The 15,991-nt window shown below is 45.3% G+C and overlaps 1 protein-coding gene across 1 annotated transcript in view; it reads left to right on the top strand.

Annotated features, from left to right (window-relative positions):
- The window catches only part of LOC112238935 (leucine-rich repeat-containing G-protein coupled receptor 6), a 77,717-nt gene that overhangs the window by 29,852 nt on the left and 31,874 nt on the right, over nt 1-15,991 (top strand). Inside the window, 3 exon segments of the mRNA XM_042299867.1 lie at nt 4,377-4,448; nt 10,113-10,328; nt 11,267-11,338. Of these exon segments, the coding sequence (XP_042155801.1) occupies nt 4,377-4,448; nt 10,113-10,328; nt 11,267-11,338 (360 nt within the window).

The following is a 15,991-nucleotide window of genomic DNA, read 5'->3' as shown; positions in this document are numbered from 1 at the left end:
GTTATTATCCCTGCTAACTGGGATGTCTGTTATTATCCCTGCTAACTGAGATGTCTGTTATTATCCCTGCTAACTGAGCTGTCTGTCATCTGTTATTATCCCTGCTAACTGGGATGTCTGTTATTATCCCTGCTAACTGGGATGTCTGTTATTATCCCTGCTAACTGAGCTGTCTGTTATTATCCCTGCTAACTGAGCTGTCTGTTATTATCCCTGCTAACTGGGATGTCTGTTATTATCCCTGCTAACTGGAGTGTCTGTTATTATCCCTGCTAACTGAGCTGTCTGTTATTATCCCTGCTAACTGAGATGTCTGTTATTATCCCTGCTAACTGAGCTGTCCGTTATTATCCCTGCTAACTGAGCTGTCTGTTATTATCCCTGCTAACTGAGATGTCTGTTATTATCCCTGCTAACTGAGCTGTCCGTTATTATCCCTGCTAACTGAGCTGTCTGTTATTATCCCTGCTAACTGAGATGTCTGTTATTATCCCTGCTAACTGAGATGTCTGTTATTATCCCTGCTAACTGAGCTGTCTGTTATTATCCCTGCTAACTGAGATGTCTGTTATTATCCCTGCTAACTGGGCTGTCTGTTATTATCCCTGCTAACTGAGATGTCTGTTATTATCCCTGCTAACTGAGCTGTCTGTCATCTGTTATTATCCCTGCTAACTGAGATGTCTGTTATTATCCCTGCTAACTGAGATGTCTGTTATTATCCCTGCTAACTGAGCTGTCTGTTATTATCCCTGCTAACTGAGATGTCTGTTATTATCCCTGCTAACTGGGCTGTCTGTTATTATCCCAGCTAACTGGAGTGTCTGTTATTATCCCTGCTAACTGGGATGTCTGTTATTATCCCTGCTAACTGGGCTGTCTGTTATTATCCCTGCTAACTTAGCTGTCTGTTATTATCCCTGCTAACTGGGCTGTCTGTTATTATCCCTGCTAACTGAGAAGTCTGTTATTATCCCTGCTAACTGAGCTGTCCGTTATTATCCCTGCTAACTGAGAAGTCTGTTATTATCCCTGCTAACTGAGCTGTCTGTTATTATCCCTGCTAACTGAGCTGTCCGTTATTATCCCTGCTAACTGAGCTGTCTGTTATTATCCCTGCTAACTGAGCTGGCATATCATCACTACAGTTAAAAAAATATATATATATTCACCAAACTCATTGAGGTAATTCTGTTTTGATTCACTCCGAAAGAAAAAAAACAAGAAGTGAGAAGCTGTAAGCTATGGAAGGGTTGGATGGACTGATATACAGGTCTTTGGCTGGTGTCGTCTGTTAGAGCCTGGTTGGGTCTGTTAGAGACTGGTTAGGTCTGATAATGGTGGTTGGGTCTGTTAGTGGTGGTTGGGTCTGTTAGAGGCTGGTTGGGTCAGTTTGGGGCTGGTTGGGTCTGTTAGTGGTGGTTTGGTCTATTGGGGGCTGGTTGGGTCTGTTAGAGAGGGCTGGTTGGGTCTGTTAGGGGCTGGTTGGGTCTGTTAGAGGCTGGTTGGGTCTGTTAGTGGCTGGTTGGGTCTGTTAGAGGCTGGTTGGGTCTGTTAGTGGCTGGTTGGGTCTGTTAGAGGCTGGTTGGGTCTGTTAGTGGCTGGTTGGGTCTGTTAGGGGCTGGTTGGGTCTGTTAGAGGCTGTTTGGGTCTGTTAAAGACTGGTTGGGTCTGTTAGAGGCTGGTTGGGTCTGTTTGGGGTGGTTGGGTCTGTTTGGGGCTGGTTGGGTCTGTTTGGGGCTGGTTGGGTCTGTTTGGGCTGGTTGGGTCTATTTGGGGCTGGTTGGGTATGTTAGTGGCTGGCTGGGTCTGTTAGAGGCTGGTTGGGTCTGTTAGAGGCTGGTTGGGCCTGTTAGAAGCTGGTTGGGTCTGTTAGAAGCTGGTTGGGTCTGTTAGAGGCTGGTTGGTTCTGTTAGAGGGGGCTGGTTGGGTCTGTTAGAGAGGGCTGGTTGGGTCTGTTTGGGCTGGTTGGATCTATTTGGGGCTGGTTGGGTCTGTTAGGCTGGTTGGGTATGTTAGTGGCTGGCTGGGTCTGTTAGGGGCTGGTTGGGTCTGTTAGAAGCTGGCTGGGTCTGTTAGAAGCTGGTTGGGTCTGTTAGAAGCTGGTTGGGTCTGTTAGAGGCTGGTTGGGTCTGTTAGAGGGGGCTGGTTGGGTCTGTTAGGGGCTGGTTGGGTCTGTTAGAGGCTGGTTGGGTCTGTTAGTGGTTGGTTGGGTCTGTTAGAGGCTGGTCTGGTCTGTTAGTGGCTGGTTGGGTCTGTTAGAGGCTGTTTGGGTCTGTTGAAGCCTGGTTGGGTTTGGGGCTGGTTGGGTCTGTTAATGGCTGGTTGGGTCTGTTAGTGGCTGGTTGGGTCTGTTAGAGGCTAGTTGGGTCTGTTTGGGGCTGGTTGGGTCTGTTTGGGGCTGGTTGGGTCTGTTAGAGGCTGGTTGGGTCTGTTAGAGGGGGCTGGTTGGGTCTGTTAGAGACTGGTTGTGTCTGTTAGGGGCTGTTTGGGTCTGTTAGAGGCTGGTTGGGTCTGTTAGAGGCTGGTTGGGTCTGTTAGAGACTGGTTGTGTCTGTTAGGGGCTGGTTGGGTCTGTTAGGGGCAGGTTGGGTCTGTTAAGGGCTGGTTGGGTCTGTTTGGGGCTGGTTGGGTCTGTTAGAGGCTGTTTGGGTCTGTTAAAGACTGGTTGGGTCTGTTAGAGGCTGGTTGGGTCTGGTTGGGTCTGTTTGGGGCTGGTTGGGTCTGTTTGGGGCTGGTTGGGTCTGTTTGGGTCTATTTGGGGCTGGTTGGGTCTGTTAGGCTGGTTGGGTATGTTAGTGGCTGGCTGGGTCTGTTAGGGGCTGGTTGGGTCTGTTAGAAGCTGGTTGGGTCTGTTAGAAGCTGGTTGGGTCTGTTAGAGGCTGGTTGGGTCTGTTAGTGGTTGGTTGGGTCTGTTAGAGAGGGCTGGTTGGGTCTGTTAGAAGTAGGTTGGGTCTGTTAGGGGCTGGTTGGGTCTGTTAGGGGCTGGTTGGGTCTGTTAGAGGCTGGTTGGTCTGTTAGAGGCTGGTTGGGTCTGTTAGTGGCTGGTTGGGTCTGTTAGTGGCTGGTTGGGTCTGTTAGAGGCTGTTTGGGTCTGTTAAAGGCTGGTTGGGTTTGGGGCTGGTTGGGTCTGTTAATGGCTGGTTGGGTCTGTTAGTGGCTGGTTGGGTCTGTTAGAGGCTGTTTGGGTCTGTTAAAGGCTGGTTGGGTTTGGGGCTGGTTGGGTCTGTTAATGGCTGGTTGGGTCTGTTAGTGGCTGGTTGGGTCTGTTAGAGGCTGGTTGGGTCTGTTAATGGCTGGTTGGGTCTGTTAGAGGCTGCAAATTGTCTGGGTAGCCATTTGATTAGATGTTCAGGAGTCTTATGGCTTGGGGGTAGAAGCTGTTTAGAATCCTCTTGGACCTAGTCTTGGCGCTTGATGAGATCCTTAGGAACATTGTCTTGCCCTTCATCTGCCCCATCACCTCATGTTGCAGAATGATAATGCAGGGCCCCGTGTCACAAGGATCTGTACACAATTCCTGGAAGCTGAAAATGTCCCAGTTCTTCCATGGCCTGCATACTCACCAGACATGTCAGCCATTGAGCATGTTTGGGATGCTCTGGATTGACTTGTATGACAGCGTGTTACTAAACCGGAACGGTTGTTGCTAACATGCGCTAATGTGACTAGAATGGCATTGTAAACAACAACAAACTTTCTGGGACATAGATATGTCTTATATGGGCAGAAAGGTCTTAAATTCTTGTTAATCTAACTGCATTGTCATATTAACAGTAGCTATTACAGTGAGAAAATACCATGCTATTGTGTGAGGAGAGTGCACAACAACAACACACTTTTACCACGGCAACTGGTTTGATACATTCACCTCTGAAGGTAAATAATATACTTACATTCAGTAATCTGGCTCTGATCTGTCATCCTGACGGTCCCAGAGATAAAATGTAGCGTAGTTTTGTTTGTATAATCTTTTACCAGATCTAATGTGTTATATTCTCCTACATTCCTTTTACATTTCCACAAACTTCAAAGTGTTTCCTTTCAAATGGTACCAAGAATATGTATATCCTTGCTACATGTCCTGAGCTACAGGCAGTTAGATTTGGGTATGCCACTTTATGATGCATATCTGTATTCCCAGTCATGTGACATCTTTAGATTAGAAATGTATTTATTCAAATGGACTGATTTCCTCATATGAACTGTAACTCAGTAGATGTGTAACTCTGTGTTGTTGTATGTGTCGAACTGCTTTGCTTTATCTTGGCCAGGTCGCAATTGTAAATGAACTTGTTCTCAACTTGCCTACCTGGTTAAATAAAGGTGAAAATAAAATAAATAAAAAGATACTAATGTTGTTGTCTGGTTCACAGGATGCTCCAGAATAATCAGCTGGAAAGACTACCCAATGACATTCCATGGAATCTACCCAACCTGCTGTCTCTGTGAGTAAAACACACACACACACACCCACACCCAACCTGCTGTCTCTGTGAGTAAAACACACACACACACCCAACCTGCTGTCTCTGTGAGTAAAAAAACACACACACACACACACCCAACCTGCTGTCTCTGTGAGTAAAACACACACACACACCCAACCTGCTGTCTCTGTGAGTAAAACACACACACACACACACACACACACACCCAACCTGCTGTCTCTGTGAGTAAAACACACACACACACCCAACCTGCTGTCTCTGTGAGTAAAACACACACACACACCCAACCTGCTGTCTCTGTGAGTAAAACACACACACACACACACACCCAACCTGCTGTCTCTGTGAGTAAAACACACACACACACCCAACCTGCTGTCTCTGTGAGTAAAACACACACACACACACCCAACCTGCTGTCTCTGTGAGTAAAAACACACACACACACACACAACCTGCTGTCTCTGTGAGTAAAACACACACACACACACACACACACACACACACACACCCAACCTGCTGTCTCTGTGAGTAAAACACACACACACACCCAACCTGCTGTCTCTGTGAGTAAAACACACACACACACCCAACCTGCTGTCTCTGTGAGTAAAACACACACACACACACACAACCTGCTGTCTCTGTGAGTAAAACACACACACACACACCCAACCTGCTGTCTCTGTGAGTAAAACACACACACACACACCCAACCTGCTGTCTCTGTGAGTAAAACACACACACACACACACACACACACACACACACACACACACACCCAACCTGCTGTCTCTGTGAGTAAAACACACACACACACACACACACACACACACACACACACACACCCAACCTGCTGTCTCTGTGAGTAAAACACACACACACACCCACCTGCTGTCTCTGTGAGTAAAACACACACACACACCCAACCTGCTGTCTCTGTGAGTAAAACACACACACACACCCAACCTGCTGTCTCTGTGAGTAAAACACAAAACACACACACACACACCCAACCTGCTGTCTCTGTGAGTAAAACACACACACACACACACACACACCCAACCTGCTGTCTCTGTGAGTAAAACACACACACACACACACACACAACCTGCTGTCTCTGTGAGTAAAAAACACACACACACACCCAACCTGCTGTCTCTGTGAGTAAAACACACACACACACACAACACACACACACACACACACACACACACACACACCCAACCTGCTGTCTCTGTGAGTAAAACACACACACACACACCCAACCTGCTGTCTCTGTGAGTAAAACACACACACACACCCAACCTGCTGTCTCTGTGAGTAAAACACACACACACACCCAACCTGCTGTCTCTGTGAGTAAAACACACACACACACACACACACACACACCCAACCTGCTGTCTCTGTGAGTAAAACACACACACACACTGTCTCTGTGGTAAAACACACACACACACCCAACACACACACACACACACCCAACCTGCTGTCTCTGTGAGTAAAAAACACACACACACACACACACACACACACACACACACCCAACCTGCTGTCTCTGTGAGTAAAAACACACACACACACACACCCAACCTGCTGTCTCTGTGAGTAAAACACACACACACACACACAACCTGCTGTCTCTGTGAGTAAAACACACACACACACACACACACACACACACAACCTGCTGTCTCTGTGAGTAAAACACACACACACACACACACACAACCTGCTGTCTCTGTGAGTAAAACACACACACACACACACACACAACCTGCTGTCTCTGTGAGTAAAACACACACACACACACACAACCTGCTGTCTCTGTGAGTAAAAACACACACACACACACACACACAACCTGCTGTCTCTGTGAGTAAAAAAACACACACACACACACACACACACAACCTGCTGTCTCTGTGAGTAAAACACACACACACACACACACACACACACACACACACACACCAACCTGCTGTCTCTGTGAGTAAAACACACACACACACACACAACCTGCTGTCTCTGTGAGTAAAACACACACACACACACACACACAACCTGCTGTCTCTGTGAGTAAAAACACACACACACACACACACACACACAACCTGCTGTCTCTGTGAGTAAAACACACACACACACACACACACACACACACACACAACCTGCTGTCTCTGTGAGTAAAACACACACACACACACACACACACACACACAACCTGCTGTCTCTGTGAGTAAAACACACACACACACACACACACACACACACAACCTGCTGTCTCTGTGAGTAAAACACACACACACACACACACACACACACACACACAACCTGCTGTCTCTGTGAGTAAAAAACACACACACACACACACACACACACACACACACACACACACAACCTGCTGTCTCTGTGAGTAAAAACACACACACACACACACACACACACACACACACACACACACACACACACACACACACAACCTGCTGTCTCTGTGAGTAAAACACACACACACACACACACACACACACACCCAACCTGCTGTCTCTGTGAGTAAAAAACACACACACACACACACACACACACACCCAACCTGCTGTCTCTGTGAGTAAAAACACACACACACACACACACACACACACACCCAACCTGCTGTCTCTGTGAGTAAAACACACACACACACACACACACACACACCCAACCTGCTGTCTCTGTGAGTAAAACACACACACACACACACACACACACACACAACCTGCTGTCTCTGTGAGTAAAACACACACACACACACACACACACAACCTGCTGTCTCTGTGAGTCTCTCACTCTCACTCACTCACTCACTCACTCACTCACTCACTCACTCACTCACTCACTCACTCACTCACTCACTCACTCACTCACTCACTCACTCACTCACTCACTCACTCACTCACAGACAGACAGACAGACAGACAGACAGACAGACAGACAGACAGACAGACAGACAGACAGACAGACAGACAGACAGACAGACAGACAGACAGACAGACAGACACCTGGTGTGATTTATGTGTGTGTGAGGCAGCGACAGTAAAGACGTCAGTAATCTATCTTTACCTCTAGACTAATAAATACTAAATACTAATGAATACTAAATGCTGATAAATACTAAAATACTGAACACTAAGAAATACTAATATATACTAAAAACGAATAAATACTAATACATACTAAATACTACTAAATTCTAAACACTAAGAAATACTAAATACTAATACATACTAAACACTAAGAAATACTAAACACTAATAAATACTATTTCTACAATGACTTTCATAAAGTTTTACCTTTGGACTAATAAATACTAAATACTAATAAATACTACTGCTACAACGACTTTCATACATTTTATAAAGCCCCTTTTGCATCAGCAGATGTCACAAAGTGCTGTACAGAAACCCAGCCTAAAACCCCAAACAGCAAGCAATGCAGATGTAGAAGCACTGTGGCTAGTTAAAACTCCCTAGTAAGGCTGGAACCTAGGAAGAAACCTAGAGAGGAACCAGGCTCTGAGGTGTGGCCATCATTGACATTAAATGACAATTAAATCGATTTTAATCCCACTTTGTAAAACAACAAAATGTGGAAAAAGTCAAGGGGTGTGAATACTTTCTGAAAGCACTAAATACAGTATATGAGTAGTCTGTAAATGTCCACCAGAGCTGTTGCCAGACAATTTAATGTTTATGTCTCTACCATAAGCCGCCTACAATGTTGTTTTAGAGAATTTGGCAGTACGTCCAACCGGCCCCACAACCACAGGCCACGTCTATGACGTTATGTGGGTGAGCGATTTGCTATTGTAATCATTGTGAACAGAGTGCCTCATGGTGGTGGGGTTATGGTATGGGCAGGCATAAACTATGGACAATGAACACAATTTAATTTGATCAATGGCAGATTGAATGCGCAGAGATACAGTGACGAGATCCTGAGGCCCATTGTGAGGCCCATTTTCTTTTTAAGTATCTGTGACCAACAGATGCATATCTGTATTCCCATTCATGTGAAATCCATAGATTAGGACATAATGAATTTATATCAATTGACTGATTTCCTTATGAACTGTAACTCAGTAAAATCTTTGAAATTGTTGCATGTTGCGTTTATATTTGCATTCAGTATAGTTTGTCTGAAGTCCGATATGAAATCCATTTAGGTTCACATTGTGAGTTTCAGATAGAGTTGACTAAAGCAGTTGTACGTAGCTGGTGAGATGAGTCAGGCGCAGGACAGCAGATATGACTAATAAAATACTTTACTCAAAAATTCAAACATGACACGTAAAAATGCACGGCCACACAATACGAACCACAATACAACAAACAATCACTCACAAATACAACATGTAGAACAGGGGGTTACATAATAAACAAGTATGTTGAATACGTGAAGCCAGGATGTGATCATGACAAAGACAAAACAAATGGAAAATGAAAAGTGGATTGGCGATGGCTAGAAGGCCGGTGACGTCGACCGTCGACCGCCGAACGAACAAGGAGAGGAAGTCGTGACAGCAGTTATACATTTGTTGGGTTCAAAGGAAGAATCCAGCATCTTTAAGTTAATACATTTGTCTGAACTCCGATGTGAAATCCCATAGGGATTTTTGAACAAGTTATATGATTACACTGAGTTAGTGTCAGAGTGGCTAGGTGTTGACCAAAAGACCGCTACATTGGGATGACATTTTTTCTTTCAGACAGAGCATGCATTCAGACAGAGCATGTATTCAGAGCATACATTCAGACAGAGCATGTATTCAGAGCATGCACTTAGACAGAGCATGTATTCAGAGCATGCATTCAGACAGAGCATGTATTCAGAGCATGCATTCAGACAGAGCATGTATTCAGAGCATGCATTCAGACAGAGCATGCATTCAGAGCATGCATTCAGACAGAGCATGTATTCAGACAGAGCATGCATTCAGAGCATGCATTCAGACAGAGCATGTATTCAGACAGAGCATGTATTCAGACAGAGAATGTATTCAGAGCATACATTCAGACAGAGCATGTATTCAGACAGAGCATGTATTCAGAGCATGCATTCAGACAGAGCATGTATTCAGACAGAGCATGCATTCAGAGCATGCATTCAGACAGAGCATGTATTCAGACAGAGCATGCATTCAGAGCATGCATTCAGACAGAGCATGTATTCAGACAGAGCATGTATTCAGAGCATACATTCAGACAGAGCATACATTCAGACAGAGCATGTATTCAGAGCATACATTCAGACAGAGCATGTATTCAGACAGAGCATTAATTGAAATCCCCCCAGTTAATTATCTGATGTCCATAAAATGATTCAAAGAGACTCTAAATGAGGTGATAAATGAGGTGATAAATTATATGATACATGTCATCAAGATGTATTGATATGAATTCAACAACCCTTTGTCCTCCTCTCCTCTCCTTCCTTCTCTCCTCTTCTCCTCTCTTCTCCTCTCCTCTCCTCTTCTTCTCTTCTCTACTCTTCTGTTCTCTACTCCTCTCCAATCTCCTCACCTCACCTCTTCACCTCTTCTCCTCTTCTCTTCTCCTCTTTTCTTCTCCCCTCACCTCTTCTCTCCCCTCCCCTTCTCTCCCCTCCCCTTCTCTCCTCCAGGCGTCTGGATGCTAACCTGTTATCTGAGGTGCCTGCGCGGTCACTAGGTGGTCTTAGGTCTCTAAGACACCTGTGGTTGGATGATAACAGTTTAACAGAGATCCCTGTCTCTGCTCTGGACTCTCTGCCGGCCCTACAAGCTATGACCCTCGCTCTCAACCATATCACTCACATACCTGACCATGCATTTAGCAACCTCTCATCACTGGTCGTACTGTGAGTACCCTCTGGTTGTGTATGTGGGGGGGGATTCATCACTGATCGTACTGTGAGTACCCTCTGGTTGTGTGTGTGTGTGGGGGGGATTCATCACTGATCGTACTGTGAGTACCTCTCTGGTTGTGTATATGGGGGGGATTCATCACTGGTCGTACTGTGAGTACCCTCTGGTTGAGTGTGTGTGTGTGTGGGGGGGGATTAATCACTGGTCGTACTGTGAGTACCCTCTGGTTTGTGTGTGGGGGGGGATTCATCACTGGTCGTACTGTGAGTACCCTCTGGTTGTGTGTGTGTGTGTGTGGGGGGATTCATCACTGGTCGTACTGTGAGTACCCTCTGGTTGTGTGTGTGGGCGGGGGATTCATCACTGATCGTACTGTGAGTACCCTCTGGTTGAGTGTGTGTGTGTGGGGGGATTAATCACTGGTCGTACTGTGAGTACCCTCTGGTTTGTGTGTGGGCGGGGGATTCATCACTGGTCGTACTGTGAGTACCCTCTGGTTGTGTGTGTGGGCGGGGGATTCATCACTGATCGTACTGTGAGTACCCTCTGGTTGTGTGTGTGTGTGTGGGGGGATTCATCACTGATCGTACTGTGAGTACCCTCTGGTTGTGTGTGTGTGTGTGGGGGGGATTAATCACTGGTCGTACTGTGAGTACCCTCTGGTTTGTGTGTGGGCGGGGGATTCATCACTGGTCGTACTGTGAGTACCCTCTGGTTGTGTGTGTGGGCGGGGGGATTCATCACTGATCGTACTGTGAGTACCCTCTGGTTGTGTGTGGGCGGGGGGATTAGAGGGGGTTTATGTGTCTGTCTGTTATCTGACAATGTGTCTGTTGTCTTTCTGAGGTCAGTCGTGTTGAGATGTGTGTTTTAACTGTGATTGGCTGAAAAGTCTTTCCTTCGTTGTGATTGGCTGTCTTTCTGTGCATAGTCATCTCCATAACAACCAGATCCAGACGATGGGAGAGAGGTGTTTCCAAGGTTTGCTCAGTCTGGAGACACTGTGAGTAAATGCGCGCACGCACGCGCACGCACGCACGCACGCACGCACGCACACACACACACACACACACACAGAGCTTGAGAAAATGTATCCCATCCTATGGAGTTCTCCAGATGTTCCTGTGCCCAAGACCACGAAGGTAACCTGCCTAAATGACTACCAACCTGTGGCAATCACGTCTGTAGCCATGAAGTGCTTTGAAAGGCTGGTCATGGCTCACAATCAACACCATTATACCAGAAACCCTAGACCCACTCCAATTTGCATACCGCCCAAACAGATCCACAGATGATGCAACATCTATTGCACTCCACACTGCCCTTTCCCACCTGGACAAAAGGAACACCTATGTGAGAATGCTGTTCATTGACTACAGATCAGCGTTCAACACCATAGTGCCCTCAAAGCTCATCAATAAGCTAAGGACCCTGGGACTGAACACCTCCCTCTGCAACTGGATCCTGGACTTCCTGACGGGCCGCCCCCAGGTGGTGAGGGTAGGTAACAACACATCTGCCACGCTGATCCTCAACACTGGAGCCCCTCAGGGGTGCGTGCTCAGTCCCCTCCTGTAGTCCCTGTTCACCCACGACTGCATGGCCAGGCACGACTCCAACACCATCATTACGTTTGCGACGAGACGAGACAGCCTATAGGGAGGAGGTCAGAGACCTGGCCGGGTGGTGCCAGAATAACAACCTATCCCTCAAAGTAATCAAGACTAAGGAGATGATTGTGGACTACAGGAAAAGGAGGACTGAGCACGCCCCCATTCTCATTGACGGGGCTGCAGTGGAGCAGGTTGAGAACTTCAAGTTCCTTGGTGTCCACATCAACAACGAACTAGAATGGTCCAAACACACCAAGACAGTCATGAAGAGGGCACGACAAAACCTATTCCCCCTAAATCCTTGGAGGACCGAGCACGCCCCCAAAGGTTATACAGCTGCAACATCAAGAGCACTGGTTGCATCACTGACTGGTATGGCAACTGCTCAGCCTCCGACTGCAAGGCACTACAGAGAGTAATGCGTACGGCCCAGTACATCACTGGGGCTAAGCTGCCTGTCATCCAGGACCTCTACACCAGGCGGTGTCAGAGGAAGGCCCTAAAAATTGTCAAAGACCCCAGCCACCCCAGTCATAGACTGTTCTCTCTACTACCGCATGGCAAGCGGTACCGGAGTGCCAAGTCTAGGACAAAAAGGCTTCTCAACAGTTTTTACCCCCAAGCCATAAGACTCCTGAACAGGTAATCAAATGGCTACCTGGATTATTTGCATTGTGTGCGTCCCCCCCCAACCCCTCTTTTACACTGCTGCTAATCTCTGTTCATCATATATGCATAGTCACTTTAACCATATCTACATGTACATACTACCTCAATCAGCCTGACTAACCGGTTCCTGTATATAGCCTCTCTACTGTATATAGCCTCTACTGTATATAGCCCCTCTACTGTATATAGCCTCTACTGTATATAGCCTCTACTATGTATATAGCCCCTCTACTGTCTATAGCCCCTCTACTGTATATAACCCCTCTACTGTATATAGCCTCTCTACTGTATATAGCCTCTCTACTGTATATAGCCTCTCTACTGTATATAGCCTCGACTGTATATAGCCTCTCTACTGTATATAGCCTCTCTACTGTATATAGCCTGTCTACTGTATATAGCCTCTCCTGTATATAACCTCTCTACTGTATAGGGCCTCTCTACTGTATATAGCCTCTCTAATGTATATAGCCTCTCTACTGTATATAACCTCTACTGTATATATCCCCTCTACTGTATATAGCCTCTCTACTGTATATAGCCTTGCTACTTTTATAGCCCCTCTACTGTATATAGTCTGTCTACTGCATATAGCCTCTCTACTGTATATAACCTCTACTGTATATATCCCCTCTACTGTATATAGCCTCTCTACTGTATATAGCCTTGCTACTTTTATAGCCCCTCTACTGTATATAGTCTGTCTACTGCATATAGCCTCTCTACTGTATATAGCCTCTCTACTGTATATAGCCTCTACTGTTATTTTTCACTGTCTTTTTACTGTTGTTTTATTTCTTTACCTACCTATTGTTCACCTAATACATTTTTTGCACTATTGGTTAGAGCCTGTAAGTAAGCATTTCACTGTAAGGTCTACTACACCTGTTGTATTCAGCATTTCACTGTAAGGTCTACTACACCTGTTGTATTCATCATTTCACTGTAAGGTCTACTACACCTGTTGTATTCAGCATTTCACTGTGAGGTCTACGACACCTGTTGTATTCAGCATTTCACTGTGAGGTCTACTACACCTGTTGTATTCAGCATTTCACTGTGAGGTCTACTACACCTGTTGTATTCATCATTTCACTGTAAGGTCTACTACACCTGTTGTATTCAGCATTTCACTGTAAGGTCTACTACACCTGTTGTATTCAGCATTTCACTGTGAGGTCTACTACACCTGTTGTATTCAGCATTTCACTGTGAGGTCTACTACACCTGTTGTATTCAGCATTTCACTGTGAGGTCTACTACACCTGTTGTATTCAGCATTACACTGTGAGGTCTACTACACCTGTTGTATTCAGCATTTCACTGTGAGGTCTACTACACCTGTTGTATTCAGCATTACACTGTTGAGGTCTACTACACCTGTTGTATTCAGCATTTCACTGTAAGGTCTACTACACCTGTTGTATTCAGCATTTCACTGTAAGGTCTACTACACCTGTTGTATTCAGCATTACACTGTTGAGGTCTACTACACCTGTTGTATTCAGCATTTCACTGTTGAGGTCTACTACACCTGTTGTATTCAGCATTACACTGTTGAGGTCTACTACACCTGTTGTATTCAGCATTTCACTGTAAGGTCTACTACACCTGTTGTATTCAGTATTACACTGTTGAGGTCTACTACACCTGTTGTATTCAGCATTTCACTGTTGAGGTCTACTACACCTGTTGTATTCAGCATTACACTGTTGAGGTCTACTACACCTGTTGTATTCAGCATTTCACTGTGAGGTCTACTACACCTGTTGTATTCAGCATTTCACTGTGAGGTCTACTACACCTGTTGTATTCATCATTTCACTGTGAGGTCTACTACACCTGTTGTATTCAGCATTTCACTGTGAGGTCTACTACACCTGTTGTATTCAGCATTTCACTGTGAGGTCTACTACACCTGTTGTATTCAGCATTTCACTGTGAGGTCTACTACACCTGTTGTATTCAGCATTACACTGTTGAGGTCTACTACACCTGTTGTATTCAGCATTTCACTGTGAGGTCTACTACACCTGTTGTATTCAGCATTTCACTGTGAGGTCTACTACACCTGTTGTATTCATCATTTCACTGTAAGGTCTACTACACCTGTTGTATTCAGAATTTCACTGTGAGGTCTACTACACCTGTTGTATTCAGCATTTCACTGTGAGGTCTACTACACCTGTTGTATTCAGCGTACATGACAAATAAACTTTGGTTTGATTTGACATGTTAAAGACAGATACATTCTAACAAGTTAATCAACAAAAAACTTCAGGTTAGCATTCTAGTTGTGTACTCTCTGGTTAGGGCCAAATAGCATTCTAGTTGTGTACTCTCTGGTTAGGGCCAAATAGCATTCTAGTTGTGTACTCTCTGTTTAGGGCCAAATAGCATTCTAGTTGTGTACTCTCTGGTTAGGGCCAAATAGCATTCTAGTTGTGTACTCTCTGTTTAGGGCCAAATAGCATTCTAGTTTGTATCTCTGTTTAGGGCCAAATAGCATTCTAGTTGTGTACTCTCTGTTTAGGGCCAAATAGCATTCTAGTTGTGTACTCTCTGGTTAGGCCAAATAGCATTCTAGTTGTGTACTCTCTGTTTAGGGCCAAATAGCATTCTAGTTGTGTACATTTCTCTGTTTAGGGCCAAATAGCATTCTAGTTGTGTACTCTCTGTTTAGGGCCAAATAGCATTCTAGTTGTGTACTCTCTGGTTAGGGCCAAATGGCATTCTAGTTGTGTACTCTCTGGTTAGGGCCAAATAGCATTCTAGTTGTGTACTCTCTGGTTAGGGCCAAATAGCATTCTAGTTGTGTACTCTCTGTTTAGGGCCAAATAGCATTCTAGTTGTGTACTCTCTGTTTAGGGCCAAATAGCATTCTAGTTGTGTACTCTCTGGTTAGGGCCAAATAGCATTCTAGTTGTGTACTCTCTGGTTAGGGCCAAATAGCATTCTAGTTGTGTACTCTCTGTTTAGGGCCAAATAGCATTCTAGTTGTGTACTCTCTGGTTAGGGCCAAATAGCATTCTAGTTGTGTTCTCTGTTTAGGGCCAAATAGCATTCTAGTTGTGTACTCTCTGTTTAGGGCCAAATAGCATTCTAGTTGTGTACTCTCTGGTTAGGGCCAAATAGCATTCTAGTTGTGTACTCTCTGGTTAGGGCCAAATAGCATTCTAGTTGTGTACTCTCTGGTTAGGGCCAAATAGCATTCTAGTTGTGTACTCTCTGTTTAGGGCCAAATAGCATTCTAGTTGTGTACTCTCTGTTTAGGGCCAAATAGCATTCTAGTTGTGTACTCTCTGGTTAGGGCCAAATAGCATTCTAGTTGTGTACTCTCTGGTTAGGGCCAAATAGCATTCTAGTTGTGTACT

The sequence above is a fragment of the Oncorhynchus tshawytscha genome, linkage group LG16, assembly GCF_018296145.1.
Source record: "Oncorhynchus tshawytscha isolate Ot180627B linkage group LG16, Otsh_v2.0, whole genome shotgun sequence".
NCBI lineage: Eukaryota > Metazoa > Chordata > Actinopteri > Salmoniformes > Salmonidae > Oncorhynchus > Oncorhynchus tshawytscha.
Note: the sequence above shows the minus strand (reverse complement) of the source record. Positions and strands in the feature narration are given on the sequence as shown.